Below are 23,482 nucleotides of genomic sequence, written 5' to 3' on the forward strand. Positions count from 1 at the left end.
GTTAAATAAATTGTGGCTGTTCACAGAAATTGGTATATTGCATTTGCATCAAGCGTGTAAGAATCTCAAGAAGGGAACCTCACATTTGGCAACAAGAGTGGGATTCCAACATATATGAAGCTTCCGGGCAGATTTAGTAAGTGATCGTCTGTGTGACAGTAATATGAGAGGGCTGGGCCCAGTAGATAAAATTTACCTTGATCTCTCTCACTAAGTGAGAGAGATCATTTAGTCGACCCCTCATCCATTAGGACTCTGTAGTGACGGAATCGCTGAGATAACTTATGTACTTGTACGCTAATGAGATCGTCCCAGGGACATTGGAGTCCTCTAATAGCAGGGTTTGAGGACCCAGAACAGTCCATAAGATAAAGGATAACTACTGTGTCTGTCTCAATCACCCTGCCTTAGACCAGCTGTTAAGAGTGGAAGACCCCACGCAAAGGTCAGGAACCTGAAGTGAGTGTGGAGACTGAGGACATTGGACTAGTATATAGAGATAAATTAGGAAGATTTTTAAAATGGGACAGACGTTGGATAAGTCGAACGTCGGAAACCCTTTGCCTTGGTTCCATTAGGATGACGCCCATGGACCTTCACTTCTGCCACCCCATAGACCATGGCCACTGCCTCCGCAATTGCTGCCAGGACCATCACCACCAAAAACTCTGCGAAGCCTACCCATCACGTCACTTCTGCCCCCGTGGTTGCCGCTATCCCACTTCAGACCCCACTGATGTCACTCATCGGAACAACACCAATGAACCTGTGGAGTATGTCACTTCCTTTGGTGACGTCACTGATACCATGGCCACACCCACTCCAGAGACACAGTCTCGGCCCCCATACTCCCAGCTCCAGCTCTATACCATGACCTAGCTCCCAGTCCTGCCAAGTTTTTAACCATCCCCCCAGACCTACCCCTCACTGAGGATGGATGATCAGCCCGCAATAAAGGTCTCACCTTCATTACACTACACTCCAAGGTCAACGAATTCTAAACACATTGTGACATAAAACTTTTCTTCCACTGCCTCCGGGCTTACCTTTTCCATTGGGACTCCCACCCACCCACCAAGGACCCCTTCTCCCACTACCAACATACTCCATCCATTTGGACACTCCGTCCTGGTCACTTACCCCCTCTCAACATCTCCTCCACTTCCCGCACATTCTTGAACCCCACCCCTCCAAACGCAAGGATAGAACAACGCCCCCACCCCCAACTACCCCTCTCTGGTTCTCACCTTCCACTCCACTAATCTCTGGATACCACACATTATCCTCTGCCATTTCCACCACTTACAATGTCATCATGACATTGACCGTCTCAACCTGTCCACCCCTCTCACCCACTCCACCCACTCTCACTCACGAAGCACAGCCCTCCACTCCAACCCTAACCTCAACATTAAACCATTGAGCAAGGAGGGTGCGCATTAGTAGTCTGGGGCACCAACCTCTATACTGAAACCAGGTGCCAAATCACGGACACCTTCTCCTACTGCCACCTCAACCACAATCTCGCCTCCCGTCGCCAAACCATCATCTCCCAGACCATCCACAAACTCCAACCTCAGTCTCGGAACCGTACCACCAGGTTCTACCTCTTACCCAAAATTCACAAACCTGACTGCCCCAGTCGACCTATCCTTTCCTTCTGTCCCTGTCCCACCAAACTTATCTCCTCATATCTTGACATCATCCTGTACTCCCTTGGTCCTGGAACTTCCCACATACATTCAGGAAACCACCCCATGCCCTCTACCTCCTTCATAACTTTAGTTTCCCTGGCCCTCAACTTCTCATCTTCGCCATGGATATCCAGTCCCTGTACACATCCATTTGCCCTTTGTTTCTTCCTCCTCCACTGATACATTCGTTCAATTGGCGGAACTGGTCCCCACCCTCAACAACTTCTCCTTCGAACCCTCCCATTTCCTTCCGACCAAAGGGTTGGACATGAGCACCCGCATGGGCCCCAGCTATGCCTACCCCTTTGTCGGATATGTGGAACAGTCCATCTTCTGTAGCTGTATTGGCATTATTCCCCACCTTTTCCACTGCTGTACTGATGACTGTATTGGTACACCTCATGCTCCCATGAAGAGGTTGAATAGTTCATCTTTCACCCTGATCTCAAGTTCACCTGGACCATTTTGGACACGTCCCTCCCCTTCCTGAACTTCTGAGTCTACATTTCTGGCGATCAACTCAACACGGACATCTACTTCCAACCCAGTGACTTCCACAGCTATCTGGACAAGACCTCCTCCCACTCCTCCTCATGTAATAACTCCCTATTCCTCTGCCACTACTTTATCTGCTCCCAGGAGGAGCAATTCCACTTCAGGACAAAACCAGATTAGATTAGATTAGATTAGATTACTTAGTGTGGAAACAGGCCCTTCGGCCCAACATGGCCTCTTACTTCAAGGACCACAATTTCCCTTCCCACATGATCAATAATGCCCTCCAGCACAGTTCCTCCACTTCCTGCACCTCTGTCCTTGAACCCCACCCATCCAAACGCAACAGGGGTAGAACTCCCCAGACCTCATTTTCCACCCCACTCATGTCTGGATACAGTGCATTATCCTCTGCCAATTCCACCACTTACAATCAGACCGCACCAGAAATATATTTTCTGCCCCACCCCTTTCAGCATTCCGCAGAGACCATTCCCTCCACTGCTCCCTTGTTAGGTCCAAGCCTCCCATCATCACACCCTCCACTCCCAGCACCTTCCCTTGCTGCCACAAGAGGTGTAAAACCTGCACTCATCCCTTCTCTCATCTCCATCCAAGGCCCCAAAGGATCCTTCCACATCCAGCAGAGATTTTCCCGCAGATCCAAAAACCTCATCTACTGTATCCATTGCTCTCAATGTGGGCTCCTCCACATGGGGAGACAGGATGCCAACCGGGAAACATCTCTCGGACACACGCACCAAACAATTCCACTGCCCTGTGCTGATCACTTCAACTTCCCCTCCACTCCACCAAGGATAGGCAAGTCCTGGGCCTCCTCCAACGCCGAATTTAAGCCACCCGATGCCTGGAGTAAGAAGGCTTCATCGTCCCTCTTGGGACCTTCCAAACACACAGCACCAAAGTCGATTTCACCAGTTTCCTCATCTCCCCTCACCCCACCTCATCCAATCCTCCAACTTGGCACCGCCTTCTTTAACTGTCCTTCAATCTTTCTTCGTACCTATCTGTTCTACCCGCCCCCTGACCTATCACCATCACCTCTCACTTGTATCTACCTATTGCCTTACCAGCTACCTCCAACCCAGCCCCGCCCTACCCCACCCTCCTATTTATCTCTCAGCCCCTTCCCCACCCCACAACATTACCGATAAAGGGCTCATGCCCAAAATGTTGATTCTCCTGTTCCACGGATGCTGCCTGACCTGCTGTGCTTTTCCAGTGCTACACTTTTCAACTCTGATCTCCAGCATCTGCAGATCTCACGTTCTTCTCGTTGCTGGAAGGAAGGGTCGATCAGAGGATTGGAAGGGAGGGGGAGGGACTGGGGAGGAAGTCGGGGGATGGAAAGGGTGGTTATTTGAAATTGGAGAACTTATTGTTGAGTCCTCTGGGTTGCAAGCTGCAATGGAGGGGGCTAAGGATGGTTATGTTGGAAAGGAGTGGGAAGGGGAATTAAAGTGGGCAGTGACTGGAGGTCAAATCAGCCCCTGCGGGGCCAGCCGAGATGCTCGGTGAAATGTGTTATGAGCTAAAGTTTGGTCTCGCTGATGTAGAGAAAATGACAGAGGGCACCTGATACAGTAAACTAGGTAGGAGGAGAGGCAGGAGAGCCTTTGATTGACCTGGAAGCATTGTTTGGAGCCCTGGATGGAGATGAGGAGGGTGATGTGCTTGCAGATTTTTGCATCTTTTATGCAGGTATCTGGGGGTTCCATGGTTCCGGGGGGGGGGGGGGGGGGGGGAGGGGGTTGATGAAAGGAACAGTCCTTGCAGAAGGTAGACAGGGGTGGGGAGGGGAAGGTGTCCCTGGTGATGGGGTCTAATCAGAGTTTGTGGAAGTGTTTAAGGATGATACATTGGATGCACAGACTAGTGGGGTGATAGGTGAGGACTTTATTGCATTGAAAGGGGGGAGGGTTGAGTAGTGGATTGGGGAATGGAGGAGGTGCAGTGGAGGGCTGTTAGAGGGGGGGAAACATTAGAGGGGGGAAAGCAAGTTGTTCAAAATAGGTGGACAATTGGGATGCTTGGGAGTGGAGTGTCTCCTTGTCAGAGTAGATGTGGTGGAGGAGAACATGATGGTGTTCTTGCAGGATACTGAGTGGGAGGTGGCGTGGTCCAGGTAGTTATGGGAGTCTGTGGGTTTATAGTAAACGTTTGCCTGGAGACTATTGCCAGAGATGGAAATGGAGAGGTCAAGAAAGAGGAGGGAGGTGTCGGAGATGGACCAAGTGAATTTGAGGGTGGGGTGAAAGTTGTGGGCGAACTGCTCCAGTTCGGCCTGGGCAGGATGTTGCACCAATGTTGTCATCAATGTAATGACAGAAAAATTGGGGCACAGTGTCTGTGTAGGTTATGAAGAGGGACTGTTCGACATAGCTGACAAAGAGGCAGGCGTAACTAGGGCACATCCCAGTGCCCTTGGACACCTCCTGGATTTGGAGGAAATGGGAAGAGTTAAAGGAAAAGTTATTAAGGGTGAGGACTAGTTCGGTGAGGCTGAGGAGGGTATTGGTGGAAGGGGACTGGATGGGTCTGTTGGAGAGGAAGAAGCTAATTGCGTGAAGGCCATCTTTGTGGGGTATGGACATGCATAAGGACTGCATGTCCACGGTGAAAATAAAGCACTAGGGGCTGGAGAACTAGAAATTACTAAAGAGGTGAATGGCCTGGTTAGTTCACGGATGTAGATGGGAAGTGTTTGAACCGAGGAAGAGGATGGAGTCGAGTTAGGATGCGATCAGCTCGGTGGGGCAGGGAGACAATGGGTCTGTAGGGGTAGTTGTGCTGTTGTAGGAGCAGGTAGAACCAGGCAGCATGGGGCTGGGATACTGCAAGGTTGGAGGCAGTGGAGGGGAGATCACTGGAGGCAATGAGGGCGGACAGTGTGAATGTGGTGTCTGAGAGCTGGCATTCGGATTTTGAGAGAGGTCAGTCTGCCACAGGCGATTACAAATTGAAAATAGGCGCCGGGGAATAAACATACCTTGTGTTGATGTTTCTCTCAAAGGTTAGCTGTTTAAAATTAAGCAGTTTCTTAGTTCTCATTACTATGTTACAGTGTGATGCCGACAGTATCTTCTGGTAATTTAAAGGAAATGTAATTTTGATGAGTGTTCGCACCGCTTACCTGCTATATGCGGGCTCGTGGGATATTGTTCAAGGAGTAACTTCGGCTGCTCAAAACCATCCACTCGCTGCAATAAACTCTCCAATTCTTTCAGCTTGAGACGCTTCATGGTTTTTGTAGCCCGTGTGCAACCAACTCCAACCCCTGACTACAAGCAGAGCCCAATTCTTCAGTTCCGAAGAAATGATATTGGGCTCGAAACATCAACTCTCTCTCCACAGATGCTGCTGGCCAGATTTGCTGAGTTGCTCCAATACGTTCTTCTGGTTTTCGATCCTCTAGTCCCTAAGATTCATAAATCATGCCAAGCTCAGCTGATGGAAAGGAAAGAATACAACGTTTAAATAAGGAGTGAACAAAGGGAAACATGACAATAAAAATCTGAGTTAGTGATACGGCAACGGGTGAAAAAGTGGGTTAGGTTTCCCACCTGAAACAACAATTCCTCATTGACCAGATAAGTTGGTGAGATAACATCCTCCTTCGAGGTGACCGAGCACTAAGATCCGTGGCTTTGGGTTTCAGCCAGATAGCGAGTACTCTGTTAAGGTTACCTAGCTGTGTTCTATTTGCATCTCTTAAAATCCTGTCCTGGATATACACAAATCTCCTTCAAAGATAAAATTGAGAAGAGTCATAGAGATGTACAGCACGGAAACCGATCTTTCGGTCCAACTCGTCCAGATATCGACCAGATATCCCAACCCAATTTACTCCCAACTGCTAGCACCTGTCCCATATCCCTCCAAACCCTGGCTATTCAGAAACCTATCCAGATACCTTTTAAATTTGTTGTACTAGCCTCCACTACTTCCTCTGGCAGCTCATTCCATACACTTACCACCCTCTGAAAAAGTTGCCCCTTAAGTTTCTTTTATACCTTTTCCCTCTCACGCTAAACCTATGCCCTCTAGTTCTGGACTCTCCGATCCCAGGGAAGAAACTTTGTCTATTTATCCTATTCATGCCCCTTCTGCTCTTATAAACCTATTTAAGGTCACTCCTCAGCCTCCAACGCTCCAGGGAAAACAGCCCTAGCCTATTCAACCTCTTCCTATAGCTCAAATCCTCCAACCCTGGGAACATCCTTGTAAATCTTTTCTGAATGTTTTCAAGTTACACAACATTCTCCCGATTGAAGGAGACCAGAACTGCACACAATATTCCAACAGTGGCCTAACTAAAGTCCTGTATATCTACAATATGACCTCCCAACCCCTGTACTCAATACTCTGACCAATAAAGAAAAGCATACCAAACACCTTCTTCGCTATCCTATCCATCTGCAACTCTACTTTCAAGGAGCTATGAATCTGCACTCCAAAGTCTCTTTGTTCAGCAACACTCCCTAGGACCTTACCATTATGCATATAATTCCTGTTAAGATATGTTTTCCTAAAATGCAGCATCTCACATTTATCTAACTTAAACTCCATCTGCCACAGAGGGTAGATTGGTTTTCAGACTGGAGACCTGTGACCAGTGAAATGCCACAATGATAGGTGCTAGATCCATTGGCTTTTGCCATTTATAAATAAATATTTGGGATGGTCATATTGCAGCTGTACAGGTTGGAATACCATGCTTCTAGGAATTCTCAGGCATGTCTCTGTTTGGCTTGTCCTAGGATGGATGTGGTGTGCTTCCTCATATGTATTCCAACTGGAACTCTATCAACAAGCTTATTGACTTGGATCCCATTTATCAACTTCTGAGAAAAAGAACAGGAAATGACATCCCCACAGGAAATGACATCACCAACCCAAGGAAACCTAAACACAAATAGAAAGTGGGTCATAACACTAGTGCTTCATTGGAGGCTCCCTAGTATGATGATGAAATGTATGAAACTGGATCTTCCAGGTCAGTGAGCAAATTTACATCCATAAATGCTTTGGATATAAACGTAAGAGGTATGTTAATAAGTTTGCAGATGACACTAAATTTGGAGGTGTAGTGGACAACAAAGGTTACCTCAGAGTTCAATGGGATCTTGATCAGATGGAGAAATGGGCTGAGGAGTGGCAGACAGGGTTCAATTTAATTCAGGTAAGTGTGAGGTGTTGCATTTTGGAAAGGCAAATCAGAACAGGTTTGAGCAGGTGGCCAAATGGTACAACTTAATGGTAAGGTCCTAGGGAACGTTACTGAACAAAGAGACCTTGGAGTGCTGGTTCCTAGTTCCTTGAAAGTAGAGTCACACGTAGATAGGATAGTGGGAAAGGTGTTTGGTCTGCTTGCCTTTATTGGTTAGTGCACTGAATATAAGAGTTGGATGGTCATATTGCAGCTGTACAGGTTTGGCCACTTTTGGAGGAGTACTTGTGATTTTGGTCTCTCCTATTGGAAGGATGGTGTGAAACTTGAAAGGGTTCAGAAAGGATTCATGACAATATTGCCAACCTTGGAGGGTTTGAGCTATAGGGAAAGGCTGAATAGGCTGGGGCTATTTTCCCTGGAGCATCAGAGGTTGAGTGGTGACCTTAGAGAGGTTTATAAAATCATAAGTGGCATATATATGGTAAATAGGCAAGGTCTTTTCCCTGGGGAGAGGGATTCCAAAACTGGAGGGATTGGTTTAGTGTGAGAGGGGAAAGATATAAAAGGGACCTGAGGGTGGTGCATGTTTGGAATGAACTGCTAAAGGAAGTGGTGGAGACTGGTACAATTACAACATTTAAAAGGCATCTGGACTCCTATATGAATAGGAAGGGTTTAGAGGGATATGGACCAAATGGGATTCTATATATATAAATACAGGATATTTGGTTGGCATTGATGAGTTAGATAAAAGGGTCTGTTTCCATACTTTACATCTCTATGACTTTAAGTGAAAGAAGATCAGCAAGAATGAAAACATCTAGCGAATTTAATATCACAATGAACAAAGAAACAAAAGTTAGTGGTAAAAGCAGCAATGATTGTCTAATATTCTATCACAGTATCTATCTACAAAACATATATATTTTCATGTCAAACAGCTGTTTATTTAAATAAAAGTTATTTGCTGGTTATTGATTAGCAGTGTTATACAAGGATTATTTTATTATGGGACGAATTGTGAATAGAACTGTTGAACTCAGATGGAACTGAACTGAAGCTAAATATAAAAGGTCAATTTAATGTGGTAGAGAAGCATAATGGAATTATATACTGGGAGAGGGTGAGAATTACATTATCTGCAATACTTCTAATGTATGTGTATTGCCTATGATTTTGGAACTGAGGAAAAGGTTTCTCAATGCTGTATTATAATCAATTATAAATTTGTTTTGGAAGTCTAAGTCTGACAAATTACAATGCAATTCATTTAGTTCAATGCATTCCAACATCAATGACAACACTTTAATATTACTAAGATAACATGAGACTTGGGAGCTGGGCCATTTGGTCCTTCAATCTTGCTCCATCATTCAGAAGATCATGACTGTAAGCTCCCAGTTTACATGTTCATTATTTAGCCCCTCTTCCAACTTTTACGTCCATTACTTACAGATTTTATTTTAACAGAATTTGAAATTGCAAATGCTTAATTTTTATGACACTTAAGATTTGCGATTCAGTTAAAAACTTGAAGCATTATGAACATGGTGCTATTTTCATTAAAATTGCTCTAAAAGTAGTTTACTGCTTTTCACTAAATTCCTACGCACAAGGCAGCAGGGTGAATGTGGGCAGCGGTATTGGGAAAAGATGTGCGTTTGATGGGGAAATTTGCAGCATAGGGGACAGTGTGAGAAACGGGGGGGGGGGGGTGGTTTGCAGGGTCCTTGAGGTAGGTATATGCAAAACACGTGTTGAGAAGGTTCTCCTTTAAAGTTGGACAATTTTAAAAATTTCCCAGACAGGAACTCTGTCCTTTAGGTGCAACATATTTGTTGCCTAAACCTAAGCATTAAAATAACTCGCTATTCTCTCTGGAAATGCAACCATCAGTTGTTAAATGCGAGCATACGCACAAATGGTTGCATAAATGATTATCGTGTCCTCCCATGCCAGCTGAAGCGGGCCTTACTTTTATTGTTTGTGATGGGGTCGGCCTGCCAACACCAACATTCCCAACCAACTTTCACTTGCTCAAAACCTATTAGATTTCCAACTGTGTTCTGTTCTGATGAAAAGTCAAACTTGAAACGTTAACCCTTGAAACGTTTTCTTCCCACAGACCTGATTGTGCATTTCCAACAAATTCCTGTCATTTCGTTCAGATTTCAAGCTGCTTTGCTATTTGTGTGTTGCAGCAAAAATATTTACATTGAACGTATGTGCTTGTTCGCGCACACGCACATTTCAAAGAATCGTAAGTTCCTCCTGCACCATTTCTAGGAGTTATAATTTTTCGGAATGAGGGACTAGAAACAAGTCTCTGTGAATATCTCTGCCACATCCCCCTCCCCGGGAAACGCGCTTACCAACTGTAGTGAAGAGCACTTCCGGAAAGAGGCGCGCAGACATTCTACCTGCTTCCGGCGGCGGGTGAACTCTCACGAGAGTTGGCAGCAGGCTGCTCCAAGAACAAAATAAATAAGCAGGCTCGGCTGGCCGGCTGCGGGCCGCTATGGCGGCGTCACTACTGGGCCGGGACAAGAGGAGTACGGCCGCTTCGCTGAAGGCTGAGTGCAGCCGGCAGGATGGTAGGGGCGTGCAGCTGCTCGGAGAGCTGCTGGATAGCGTCCTGAGCCCGGAGAGAGCGGTGGCCGAGGCCGAGGTGATCGAGTGGTGCAAGAGCCTGATGGCCGGTGGCGAGAGCTTCGATGACTTCTGTAAAATGGTGCGCGGCTATGACAACGCGACCCTCTGCGGCTTGGTGTGGACCGCCAACTTTGTGGCGTACCGCTGCAGGACGTGCGGGATCTCGCCGTGTATGTCCCTGTGCGCCGAGTGCTTCAACGCCGGAGAACACACGGGTCACGATTTCAACATGTTTCGGAGTCAGGCGGGCGGGGCCTGTGACTGCGGGGACAGCAGTGTGATGCGGGAAAGTGGGTGAGTGAAGAGAGCCCTGAAACAGGAGCTCTGAGCCTATATCTGACCCGGGCACCTCTCTCGTAATAAACTCCGGATCAAGGACAGCCCTTGCATTTTTTTTAAATAAACTTTATTTTAAAACCAGTAACAGTTTACATTCACCGGGTATTTGTTGATGTTGACCTTAGGCCAAGAGTAGCAAAATTAGCACTTGTTTGTAAACTTTCCGTGCTCCGTTGCCAATACGTAAGATCCCTGTGGCTCTTTACTGGTGCTATCCAGAGATTTCGGAATGTTTCTTTACCCGTATTTTGTAAGAATCGGGAATGCTGTGCTGAGATAAACGTTACAATATAAGTAGTTAAAGGTAGAAATGCATTTAGTAAATATTTTAAAAAGTAGAATTACTCCCTCTTTCTTAAAAATAAGGGTTTGTTTATGTAAACCTGCTGCAAGTTTGGAAGGTTTCGAGTTTTGTGTTGACGTGTCACTAAATAACATTAAATCACTGACGGACTTCTGTCACAATCGTAAATATCGTGTGACATTTTAGGTATTACCCGCATACGACAGCGTATAAGTGTAGGTGTGATGCCCATACAAATTTATCCCCGAAGCACAAATTTTACAAGTAACAGCACTGATTCCTTCATGTCGTGAACCATCTCAAAAAATAATAATAGTACGGAGAAGTTAACGTTTTGCTGGTGTGAGCAGTCGCCGAGTCCGACAGCATTTATGGATAGCTAACTAATTCATCGGTTTGTATTTACTGAAAACAAGAAATGCTGAAGATCACAGGCGGGCAGGCATTATCCATGGAAAAAAAGCAACCGAACGTTTCGACTCTGGATGACTTTTTCAGAGTTGACATGAAATATGCAGCAGACAGTGTTTATGCAATATTTGGGGGTGAAGGAATGTTTGGGGGAAAATATGTTAATAGTTCAGATTAAGTGATTCAACGTTCTTTCTTCCTACTCCATCCACTATTGCATAGATGCTACCCCCTCCACACTTCACGTGTGACGAAGAGTCATCTAGACAGGAAAGCTAGCTTGCTTTATCTCCATAGATGTTGCCTGACCTGCTGTGATCTCCAGTTTTCTTTTGTTGTCAGATACCAGCATCTGCAGTAGTTTGCCCCTAAACTGATGATCTTTCACGTTTGTGACTTTCTTCAGAACTGACCCTGAAGCATTAACTTGTTTTTTCAATGGGTGCTGCCTGATCTGTCGACCACCTTCTGTTTTTGGAATATAGGAGTAGCCATTGGCTACTCCATCATGATTGATCACTTACAACATTGATTTTCCCACACACACTTCCCCATGTTTCTCGATGTCATTAGTATCCAAAAATAAATCAACCTCTGACTTGAACGTACTCAGTGGCTGAACTTTCACAGCTTTTAGGGCATAGAATTCCAAAGATTTACTGCTCCTGAGTGAAGAAGTTTCTCCTCATGTTGGTCCTAAATAGCTTGTCTGGGTTCTAAACTCCAAAACTCCCCCTCCTTAATCAGGAAAGAATCCTACCTGTATCTTCCCTATTGAGGCCTGTAAGGATTTTATAAATTTCGGTTAAATCACTTTCTCTCTTTTTAAACTTAAGAGAAGGCTCTGCCTCCTACAGGAACAATCCTGTTGTCCCATGGATTATTCTGGTGAATATTCGCTATAGCCCCTTTATGGCAAGTATATCCTTCCTTTTAAGAAGCCTTGCACAACAAAATTTAAGGTGCAATCTCAAAAAGATTCTACAGAAATGAAGCAGAACATTTTTATTCCTGTACTCCAATACTCTTATGATAAAGGCCAATCTACCATATGCCTTCCTAACTGATTGCTGCACTTGCATGTTGGATTTCAGTGACTCATGAATATTGATATCCAGCTCTCTTTTGACATCAATATTTCCCAATTTCTCCCCAATTAAGAAAAACTTTGCACCTCTTCATCCAATCAAAGGGATGACCTCAAACGTGCTATCATAGAGATGTACAGCATGGAGATAGACCCTTCGGTCCAACTTGTCCATTCCAACTAGTTATCCTCACCTAATCCAGTCCCATTTGCCAGCACTTGTCTCATATCCCTCTAAATCCTTCCTATTCATATACCCATCCAGATGTGTTTTAAATGCTATAATTGTACCATCCTCCACCACTGGCAGCTCATTCCATACATGCACCAACCTCTGCGTGAAAAAGTTGTCCCTTAGGTCTCTTTTATATCTTTTTTCCCCCCTCATCCTAAACCTATGTCCTCTAGTTCTGGACTCCCCCACCCCAGGGAAAAGACTTTGTTTATTCCTATCCATGCCCCTCATGATTTTATAAACCTCTATAAGGTCACCCCTCAGCCTTCGACGCTCCAGGGGGAACAGCCCCAGCTTGTTCAGCCTCTCCCTATAGCTCAAATCCTCCAACCCTGCAACATCTTTGTAAATCTTTTCAGAGCCCTTTCATATTTCACAACATCCTTCCAATAGGAAGGAGACCAGAATTGCATGCAATATTCCAAAAGTGGCCTAACCAATGTCCTGTACACCCGCAACATGACCTCCCAACTCCTGTACTCAATACTCTGACCAATAAAGGAAATCATACCAAACGCCGCCTTCCCTATCCTATCTACCTGCGACCGTACTTTCAAGGAGCTATGAACCTGCACTCCAAGGTCTTGTTGTTCAGCAACACTCTCTCGGACCTTACCATTAAGTGTATAAGTCCTGGTAAGATTTGCTTTCCCAATATGCAGCACCTCGCATTTACTTAAATTAAACTCCATCTGCCACTTTTTGGCCCATTGGCCCATCTGATCAAGATCCTGTTGCAATCTGAGGTAACCTTCACTGTCCACGGCACCTCCAATTTTTTGTGTCACTTGCAAACTTACTAACTATACCTATTATGCACACATCCAAATTATTTATATAAATGATGAAAAATAGTGCACCTAGCACCGATCTTTGTGGCACTCCTCCGGTCACAGGCCTCCAGTCTGAAAAACAACCCTCCACCACCACCCTCTGTCTTCTACCTTTGAGCCAGTTCTGTATCCAAATGGCTAGTTCTCCCAGTATTCCATGCAATCTAACCTTGCTAACCAGTCTCCCATGAGGAGCCTTGCTGAACATCTTGCTGAAGTTCACATAGATTACATCCACTGCTCTGTCCTCATCAATCCTCTTTCTTACTTCAAAAACCTCAATCAAGTTCATGAGACATTATTTCCCATGCACAAAGCCACGCTGACTTCCCTAATCAGTCCTTGCCTTTGCAAATACGTAAATCCTGTCTCTGAATTCCCTCTGACAGCTTGCCCACCATCAATATCAGGCTCACCTATAGTTCCCTGGCTTGACCTTTCCAACTTTCTTAAATAGTGGCAATACGTTAGTCAACCTCCAGTCTTCCAGTATCTTCCCTCTGACTGTTGATGATACAAATATCTCAGCAAGCAGTCAAGCAATCACTTGCCTAACTTCCCACAGAATTCTTGAGCACACCTGATCAGGTCCTGGGTATTTGACCATATCTGTGCATTTCAAGACATGCTGCACCTCCTTCTCTGTAATATGGACATTTTTCAAGTTGTCACCAAGTATTCCGCCCGCGCCCCCCCCCCCCCCCCCCCCCCCCCCCCCGCATTCTATAAATTCCATGAGCTTCTCCCCAGTACACACTGATGCAAAATACTCGTTTAGTATCTCCTCCATCTCCTGTGGCTGCACATAGGCTGCCTTGCTGAGGGGCCCTGTTGTCTCCTGATTCACCCTTTTGTCCTTTAATTTATTTATAAAAACTCTTTGGATTCTCCTTTACCTTATTTGCCAAAGCTATCTCGTGTCCCCTTTTTGCCCTCCTGATTTTCCCCCTGAAGTATACTCCTACTGGATACACTCAATTTCTGCTGTCCATATCTGATATATGCTTCCTTCTTTTTGTTCACTAAAACTTCAATTTCTTAGTCATCCAGCATTTCCTGCATCTATCAGCTTATTCTGTCAACTTCACAGGGATATACTGTCTCTAGACCCTCGTTATTTCATTTCTGAAGGCTTTGCATTTTCTAGCCGTCCCTTCATCTGTGAGCATCAGCCTCCTGTCATCTTTTGAAAGTTCTTGCCTAATAATGTCAAAATTAGCCTTCCTCCAGTTGAGAACTTCAACTTTTAGATCTGGTCTATCCTTTTCCATCACTATTTTATTTCCCAAGAGTAGGTAAAGTTTTGCACCTTCTCTAGTAGGAACATCCACATACCGAATCTGAAAATTTTCTGGTACGCACTTAACAAATTCCTCTCCATCTAAAGACTTAACACTATGGCAGTCCCAGACTATGTTTGGAAACCATAATCACCCTAGTATTCTTATAGATGAATGCCGTCTACTTCCAAATTTTTTGTCAATTTCCTGCTGACTATTAGGCGGTCCATAATATAATCAGAATAAGGTGATCATCTCTTTTCATATTTCTCAGTTCCACCCGAATAACTTTCCTGGATGCAATCGCAGGAATATCCTCCCCAAGTACAGCAGTAACACTATCCCTTATCAAAAACGCCACTCCCCCTCCTTTTTTTTTCTCTCCCCCCCCCCCCCCCCCCCCACTTTTCTATCCTTCCTACAGCATTTGTTATCCATAGTATATTTCATGTGCCATAGTATTGCCAACTCACTCCGTCTGTCTCTTGAAGCCTCTTTACACCTTGTGTCATCTGCAAATTTGGGAATATAACATTTGGTCCTAATGCCGCTGAGGCTCAAGCACTGATCTTTGCAGTGGTCCACTAGTTCTACCCTGGCAGTCTTGGAATGACATATTTCATCCTACTTGGTTTTCGTTCTGTTCATCAAACTTTAATCCATGCTGGTATATTGCTGTCGATTCCAAGGGCTAGGGGTTTGTTTATTAACCTCCTATGCAAGGCCTTATTGAAACATTCTGAAAATCCAAAGACATGCCATCATTAGTTTTCCCCTTTTTTTTTTTACTTTTGCTAGTAACATCCTGAAGCTACACAACTTTATCAGACTTGCTTTCTGTTTTAATAATCTGTTTATTATTTTCTAAGTATACAGTTAATCATATTGCTTAAAATAATTTGTAGCATTTTCCCTACCATTTATGTCCGGTTAACTGGTCTTAAATTTCCTCAGTGGTGTGTTTGCAAAATTCCAATCTGCAGGCTACAGAATGTGTAGAATTTCGCAAAGTGATCAATGTATTTACCTCTATAGATAGCTTTCAGTATCAGAATGTATATTATTTTCAGATCTTTAGAGTTTGTCAACTATCCATGTCATTAATTTCTCCTGTGCTACTTCATTTGACTAATTGCTTTCAGTTCAGCATTCTCATTGGTTCCTTTGATACTCCTCTTGGAAGATTTCTTGTAGCTTCTTCCATGAAGATGGGCACAAAAGTAATCATTTAGCTTCTGTCATTTCCCTACATCCTGTTATAATTTCAGATCTTTTGATTTTCAGCATCTCCTGTATTTTGCATTTATTATAACTGTTGGGAAAGACCGTTTTCAAGATTGCTTTTGATGGGGCAATGACTTTCATTGATAATTGGAGAGATTATAATGATACCTCGAAGGTAGCAAAGCATCCCATGGCCCTTCGCGTGAATGTTATGCAATCAAATTTAACAAGCTACAATAAGAAATTGTTGGGTTGGTGATCAAAATTTAAAATAACAACTTAAGGACCATCTTAAATGAAAAAACTGAGATTGAGAAGAATTCCAGGGCCTGGAGTCTCGGTAGTGAAAGACATGGCTGTCAGTGATGGAGTGATAAAAATTGGTGAGTATGCAAGAAGTCAGAATTGGAGAGGCAAAACATTCTTTCAGAGTTGTATGGCTAAAAGAGGTGACTGAGAATAAGAATGGTGAGGTAATGCAGGGATTTGAATACAAGGATGAGAATTTTAAATTTTTCAGGGTGTGAAAGCCAGAGTAGGTCAGTGGACATGTGTGAGTAGGAATCGCTGAGTTAGGACACTAGTGGTTGTGCTTGGGATGAAGTCAAGTTGGCAGGATATTAATCAGAAGAGCATTGGAATAGTTGGACCTGACCATGATATAAGAGCATGGGTGCGGTTTTCAGTAACCGGTGGATTGGGGCAGGATGGTGATTGGTAAAATCAGAGAATTTAACTCATGGTTTGGGTAAATGCTTGCTGGTTCCTCTTTATATGAAATATGACACCAGAGATGTGAATTGTCAAGTTTAACCTGGAAGTGCCACTGGACTGGGGTGGACAAAGTCAGGAGTCCCATGGCACCAGGTTATAGTACAATGGATTTATTTGAAAATACAAACTTTGATATGCTGCTGCTTTGTCAGATAGCTGACTTGTTAAAGATAAAAAGGAAATTGCCCATTCCTTTCACTCCTCCCTGCCACAAGCCGGATTAATTCCTCCCACTAACCAACCAGGTTGTACCCTTTACCTGTCTTCACCTATCCACACTTTGCCACTCTGCCCTGCCATCCCCTTTACCTGCAGCTCCCCCCACACCCACCCCCAGCCTTGAAGGAGGGTTACACCTGAAACGTCGACATCTCCACCTCCCTGATGCTGCCTGGCTTGCTGTGTTCTTCCAACCTTCTGTCAGTTTATTGTCAGGTAGCTGGGCAGTTGCCAGCCAGCTGGGTGCAGTGTGCATGTCTGCTGAGCCACAGTGGCCTGTGGTGGGGCCATACTTTGAATAAAAAGTGTGCTGGAGAAACTGAGCAGGTTGGCAGCATCTGTGAAGAGAGCAACAGTTAGTATTTTGAGTCTGATATGAAACTAATTTTTGATTCAGATCTCCAGCATCTGCAGTATTTTGCTGTAAATACATCGAAGGAAGTCTCTCCTGAATTGTTTTTATCTTTGTCCCTCACTTTCCTCCTCCTCTAAGGCACTCTTTAAAACTCACCTCTTCGACCAAGCCTTTGATTGTCTGCCCAGTTTTTAAAATTCATTCACAGGATGTGAGCATTTCTGGTTAGGCTAGCATTAATTGTCCAGAAGACAGAAGAGTGGAACTGGAGTGTAGTTTTAACTAGATCTCCCTATTTTTATCCACATTCCTTTTGAAATAAAGATCAACATTCCATTCTCCTACCTGCTGAACTAGGATGCTAACATACATGAGAACCGACCAGATCCCCCTCTGCGGCAGCTTTAAGCAGTCTTTCCCAATTTACAAAATATTTAATGCTTCTATTCATTCCAAAGTGTATAACTTCACATTTTCTCACATTATATCCCATCTGCCAAGTTTTTGACTACTGACTCAACCTGACTGAATTCCTCTGTAGACTTGTTTCACCTATACTGCTTGCCTTTCTGTCAATTGTTTGTGTCACCTGCAAACATGGCGGTAGCACGTTCATTTGTGCCGCCCAAGTGATTATTATAAGTAATTGTGACCTTCTCGCTGAAACTGTGGCACTCCACTATTTACAGGTTGCCATCCTAAAATGCTCCCTTTAACCAACCCTGTCTCCTCTTAGTTATGCAATCCGTGCTGAAAGATATTTTCTCATCAGCCTGTTCAGAGGTGTTATGATGCACCTCTTGTGGCAGATGGGACATGGGCCTGGGCCTCCTGGCTCTGAGATAGGGAGACTACCACTGTACCATTAGAGCCATTTTCTGTCTGTCTTAAGTCGCCTTGTGTGCGATCTCTTTTTATTAAATGCTTTTTTGGCAATCCAGATTTGTTACATGTAGCAACTTTGTTCGATCCTCCAACAGCTCATTACAGCCTTTTTTTAAGAAAAATGGGCAAAATTGAGAAATTCTAGAGGTAAGGTCAGAGTCGATATCGAGGTCCCATTTGATCTAGCATGGCAGCAAGGAGTTCTAGGTGTGTGTGTGCGTGCATGGTTATGAGATCTCATCTGTTTTGAACCATACTTCTAACAAAGAAAGATGGCTGTGTTTGTTAGAGATCAGTCACCTTGGCTCCAGGACATCTCAGCAGAATTCCTCAGGAGAGTAACCTAGGCTCCATCTTCAGCTGCTTCATCAGTGACCTTCTTTCTATCAGATGTAGCAATGTGCAATCATTGCTGAATAGTTTTCAGTACCATTTGTGATTCCTCTGGATGTAAGTTTGCTTGCTGAGTTGGGAGGTTTGTTTTTAGACATTTCATCACCATACTAGGCAGCATCAATGAGCCTCTGGTGAAGCGCTGGTGGTATGTCCTGCTTTCTATTTGTGGTGTTTGTTACAGTCCTAGCAAGGTATTTTGTAAATGACATTAGTTTTGCTTATTGTTTGTATCGGGTCCTTCAAGTTCATTAGCCGCTATTTTAGTGTGTTATTAGATTTGTGGGCTACCATGATGCCAAGAGGTCTGAGTAGTCTAGAAGTCATTTCCAAGATGTCTTTGATGTAGGGGAGAGTGGCTAGGGATTCTGGACATGTTTTGGCTGCTTGTTTGGATTTGTTGCTGAGGAATCGGTGAACTGTGTTTATTGAGTACCCGTTCTTCTTGAATACATTGTATAGGTATTTCTCTTCGGCTCTTCGGGCGGCACAGTGGCTCAGTGGTTAGCACTGCTGTCTCAAAGCACCAGGGATCCAGGTTCAATTCCTGCCTCTGGCAACTGTCTGTGTGAAGTTTGCACATTCTCCCTGTGTCTATGTGGGTTTCCTCTGGGTGCTCTGGTTTCCCACAATAGGAGAAAATGAGGACTGCAGATGCTGGAGATCCGAGCTGAAAAATGTGTTGCTGGAAAAGTGCAGCAGGTCAGGCAGCATCCAAGGAGCAGGAGAATCGATGTTTCATGCATAAGCCCTTCAGGAGTGAGAAAGGTGTGCTAAGCAGGCTAAGATAAAAGGTAGGGAGGAGGGACTTGGGGGAGGGGCGTTGGGAATGCGATAGGTGAGGGTAATAGGCCGGAGAGGGGGTGGGGGCAGAGAGGTCGGGAAAAAGGTTGCAGGTCAAGAAGGCGGTGCTGAGTCCGAGGGTTGGGACTGAGATAAGGTTGGGGGTGGGGAAATGAGGAAGCTGGAGAAATCTGCATTCATCCCTTGTGGTTGGAGGGTTCCTAGGTGGAAGATGAGGCGCTCTTCCTCTAGGCGTCGTGTTGCCATGGTCTGGCGATGGAGGAGGCAAAGGACCTGCATGTCCTTGGCGGAGTGGGAGGGGGAGTTAGTGTTCAGCCACGAGGCGGTTGGGTTGGTTGGTGCGGATGTCCCAGAGGTGTTCTCTGAAACGTTCCACAAGTAGGCGGCCTGTCTCCCCAATGTAGAGGAGGCCACATCGGGTGCAGCGGATGCAGTAAATGATGTGTGTAGAGGTGCAGGTGAATTTGTGATGGATATGGAAGGATCCCTTGGGGCCTTGGAGGGAAGTGAGGGGAGAGGTGTGGGCGTAAGTTTTGCATTTCTTGCGGTTGCAGGGGAAGGTGTCGGGAGTGGAGGTTGGGTTGGTGGGGGGTGTGGACCTGACTAGGGAGTCGTGGAGGGAGTGGTCTTTCCGTAACGCTGGGAGGAGAGGGAAAGATATCCTTGATGGTGGGGTCTGTCTGGAGGTGGTGGAAATGACGATGATACAATGTGTCTGGAGTTTGGTGGGGTGGTAGGTGAGGACCAGTGGGATTCTGTCCTGGTGACGATTGGAGGGGCGGGGTTCAAGGGCGGAGGAGTGGGAAGTGGAGGAGGTGCGGTGGAGAGCATAGTCAACCACGTCTGAGGGGAAATTGCAGTCTTTGAAGAAGGAGGCCATCTGGGTTGTTCGGTATTGGAATTGGTCCTCCTGGGAGCAGATGCAGCGGAGGCGAAGGAATTGGGAATATGGGATGGCGTTTGTACAGGGGGCAGGGTGGGAGGAGGTGTAATCTAGGTAGCTGTGGGAGTCAGTCGATTTATACTAAATGTCCGTGTTGAGTCGGGCGCCTGAGATAGAAATGGAGCAGTCTAGGAAGGGGAGGGAGGAGTCTGAGACGGTCCAGGTAAATTTGAGGTCGGGGTGGAAGGTGTTGGTAAAGTGGATGAACTGTTCAACCTCCTCGTGGGAGCACGAGGTAGCGCCGATACAGTCATTGATGTAGCGGAGGAAAAGGTGGGGGGTGATGCCAGTGTAGCTGCGGAAGATGGACTGTTCAACATATCTGACGAAGAAGCAGGCATAGCTGGGGCCCATGCGGGTGCCCATGGCTACTCCTTTGGTTTGGAGGAAGTGGGAGGATTGGAAAGAGAAGTTGGTCAGAGTGAGATCCAGTTCAGTCAGTCGAAGGAGGGTGTCAGTGGAAGGGTACTGGTTGGGTCGGCGGGAAAGGAAGAAGCGGAGGACTTTGAGGCCTTCGTGATGGGGGATGGAGGTGTACAGGGACTGGATGTCCATGGTGAAGATAAGGAGTTGGGGGCAGGGGAAGCGAAAATCATGGAGGACGTGAAGGGTGTGGGTGGTGTCCCGAACATAGGTGGGGAGTTCTTGGACTAAGGGGGGGCAGGACCATGTCGAGGTATGAGTTCGGTGGGGCAGGAGCAGGCTGAGACAATGGGTCGGCCAGGGCAGTCAGGTTTGTGGATTTTGGGCAGGAGGTAGAAATGGGCGGTGCGGGGTTGTGGGACTATGAGGTTGGAGGCGGTGGATGGGAAATTCCCTGAGGTGATGAGGTTATGGATGGTCTGGGAGATGATGGTTTGGTGGTGGGAGGTGGGGTCATGGTCATGGCCTCCTCCATCGTCAGACCATGGCAACACGATGCCTAGAGGAAGAGCGCCTCATCTTCTGCCTAGGGGACAAGGGATGAATGCAGATTTCTCCCGCTTCCTCATTTCCCCTCCCCTCACCTTATCTCAGTCCCAACTCTCGGACTCAGCACCGCCTTCCCGACCTCTCTGCCCCCACCCCCCTCTCTGGCCTATCACCCTCATCTTAACCTCCTTCCACCTATCGCATTCCCAACGCCCCTCTCCCAAATCTTGTTCTATTTGGACAAGTATCATTCATGCCAGACAAATTCCAAGCAATAACCATCTCCAACAAGAACAAATACAACCATCACACATAATAGACAATAGGTGCAGGAGTAGGCCATTCTGCCCTTCGAGCCTGCACCACCATTCAATATGATCATGGCTGATCATCCTTAATCAGTATCCTGTTCCTGCCTTATGTCCATAACCCTTGATTCCACAATCCTTGAGAGCTCTATCCAACTCTTTCTTAAATGAATCCAGAGACTGGGCCTCCACTGCCCTCTGGGGCAGAGCATTCCACACAGCCACCACTCTCTGGGTGAAGAAGTGTCTCCTCATCTCTGTCCTAAATGGTCTACCCCATATTTTTAAGCTGTGTCCTCTGGTTCGGCACTCACCCATCAGCGGAAACATGTTTCCTGCCTCCAGAGTGTCCAATCCTTTAATAATCTTATGTCTCAATCAGATCCCCTCTCAGTCTTCTAAACTCAAGGGGATACAAGCCCAGTCTCTCCAGTCTTTCAGCATAAGGAAGTCCCGCCATTCCAGGAATTGACCTCGTGAACCAACGCTGCACTCCCTCAATAGCCAGAATGTCTTTCCTCAAATTTGGAGACCAGAACTGCACACAGTACTCCAGGTGTGGTCTCACCAGGGCCCTGTAAAGCTGCAGAAGAACCTCTTTGCTTCTATACTCAATCCCTCTTGTTATGAAGGCCAGCATGCTATTAGCTTTCTTCACTACCTGCTGTACCTTCATGCTTACCTTCATTGACTGGTGCACAAGAACACCCAGATCTCTCTGTACTGCCCCTTTACCCAAATTGATTCCATTTAAGTAGTAATCTGCCTTCCTGTTCTTGTTCAGAGTGAGGACCAGTTTATACATTTATCCACATTAAACTGCATCTGCCATGCATCTGACCACTCACCTAATCTGTCCAGGTCACCCTGTATTCTCCTAACATCCTCCTCACATTTCACCCTGCCACCCAGTTTAGTATCATCAGCAAATTTGCTAATGTTATTACTAATACCATCTTCTTTATCATATATTATAAAAAGCTGCAGTCCCAGCATTGGTCACTGCCTGCCATTCTGAAATTGAGCCGTTTATCGCTACTGTTTTTGTTTCCCGTCAGCCAACCAACTTTCAATCCAAGTTAGTACCTTGCCCCCAATGCCATGTGCCCTAATTTTGCTCACTAACCTCCTATGTGGGACTTTATCAGAAGCTTTCTGAAAGTCCAGGTACACTACATCTACTGGATCTCCCTCGTCCATCTTCAGAGTTTACATCCTCAAAAAATTCCAGAAGATTAGTCAAGCATGATTTCCCCTCCATAAATCCATGCTGACTCTGATCTATCCTGTAATGGTGCAAGTATCACTAAATCCTTGACAATCAATACTTTTGGGATTACCATTGACCAGAAATTGAACTAGACAAGCCATATAAATACAGTGGCTACAAGAGCAGGTCAGAGGCTAGGAATCTTGCAGCAAGTAACTCACTTCCTAATTTCCCAAATTCCACTGTCTTGTCAGGCAGAAATCATGAGTGTGATGGAATACTCTCCAAAACAATTTGTCCGACATGAAGTCTTGTTGGCACTGCTTGAATTAATGCATATTTCTAAATGCCCACTGGTTACATCCATTGACATCATTTGGGCTGCTACTGCAAACAGCCCACTGACAGCTGCAAATGGTCCCCAATTCGTTTATCTGCCGAATCACTCTTTGCACTGTCTTGCGTTCTCACACCTGCTTGCGCTCTCTCTCTCTGGCTCTGTCGCGCGCCCGCTCGCACCAGCTCACTGTCGCGCGCCCCGCTCGCACCAGCTCACTGTCGCGCGCCCGCTCGCACCAGCTCACTGTCGCGCGCCCGCTCGCACCAGCTCACTGTCGCGCGCCCGCTCGCACCAGCTCACTGTCGCGCGCCCGCTCGCACCAGCTCACTGTCGCGCGCCCGCTCGCACCAGCTCACTGTCGCGCGCCCGCTCGCACCAGCTCACTGTCGCGCGCCCCGCTCGCACCAGCTCACTGTCGCGCGCCCCGCTCGCACCAGCTCACTGTCGCGCGCCCGCTCGCACCAGCTCACTGTCGCGCGTCCCGCTCGCACCAGCTCACTGTCGCGCGCCCCGCTCGCACCAGCTCACTGTCGCGCGCCCGCTCGCACCAGCTCACTGTCGCGCGCCCCGCTCGCACCAGCTCACTGTCGC

General features: G+C 46.1%; 2 protein-coding genes across 9 annotated transcripts in view; one reads left to right on the plus strand and one right to left on the minus strand.

Moving 5' to 3' along the window:
* mettl5 (methyltransferase 5, N6-adenosine) overlaps window positions 1-9,942 on the minus strand; it is a 31,884-nt gene extending 21,942 nt beyond the window's left edge. The window contains exons 1-3 of one of the 3 annotated variants that reach the window (XM_043693696.2): window positions 9,756-9,892; window positions 5,774-5,953; window positions 5,344-5,657 (exon numbers count right to left, since the gene is read on the minus strand). In XM_043693696.2, the coding sequence (XP_043549631.1) occupies window positions 5,344-5,452 (109 nt within the window). In that variant the 5' untranslated portion in view covers window positions 5,453-5,657; window positions 5,774-5,953; window positions 9,756-9,892. Of the gene's footprint in view, window positions 1-5,343; window positions 5,658-5,773; window positions 5,954-9,755 lie in introns of all 3 variants that reach the window. The other 2 variants (XM_043693697.2, XM_043693694.2) reach the window with 2 other exon arrangements.
* The window catches only part of ubr3 (ubiquitin protein ligase E3 component n-recognin 3), a 362,318-nt gene continuing 348,737 nt past the window's right edge, over window positions 9,902-23,482 (plus strand). For all 6 annotated transcript variants that reach the window (XM_043693674.2, XM_087989039.1, XM_043693675.2 and 3 more), the window contains exon 1: window positions 9,902-10,329. In XM_043693674.2, coding sequence (XP_043549609.1) covers window positions 9,902-10,329 — 428 coding nt within the window. The remainder of the gene's footprint in view (window positions 10,330-23,482) is intronic.

Source organism: Chiloscyllium plagiosum, unplaced genomic scaffold (assembly GCF_037043375.1).
Source record: "Chiloscyllium plagiosum isolate Xiang-an unplaced genomic scaffold, Cpla_swu_hap1 HiC_scaffold_7, whole genome shotgun sequence".
NCBI classification, from domain to species: domain Eukaryota; kingdom Metazoa; phylum Chordata; class Chondrichthyes; order Orectolobiformes; family Hemiscylliidae; genus Chiloscyllium; species Chiloscyllium plagiosum.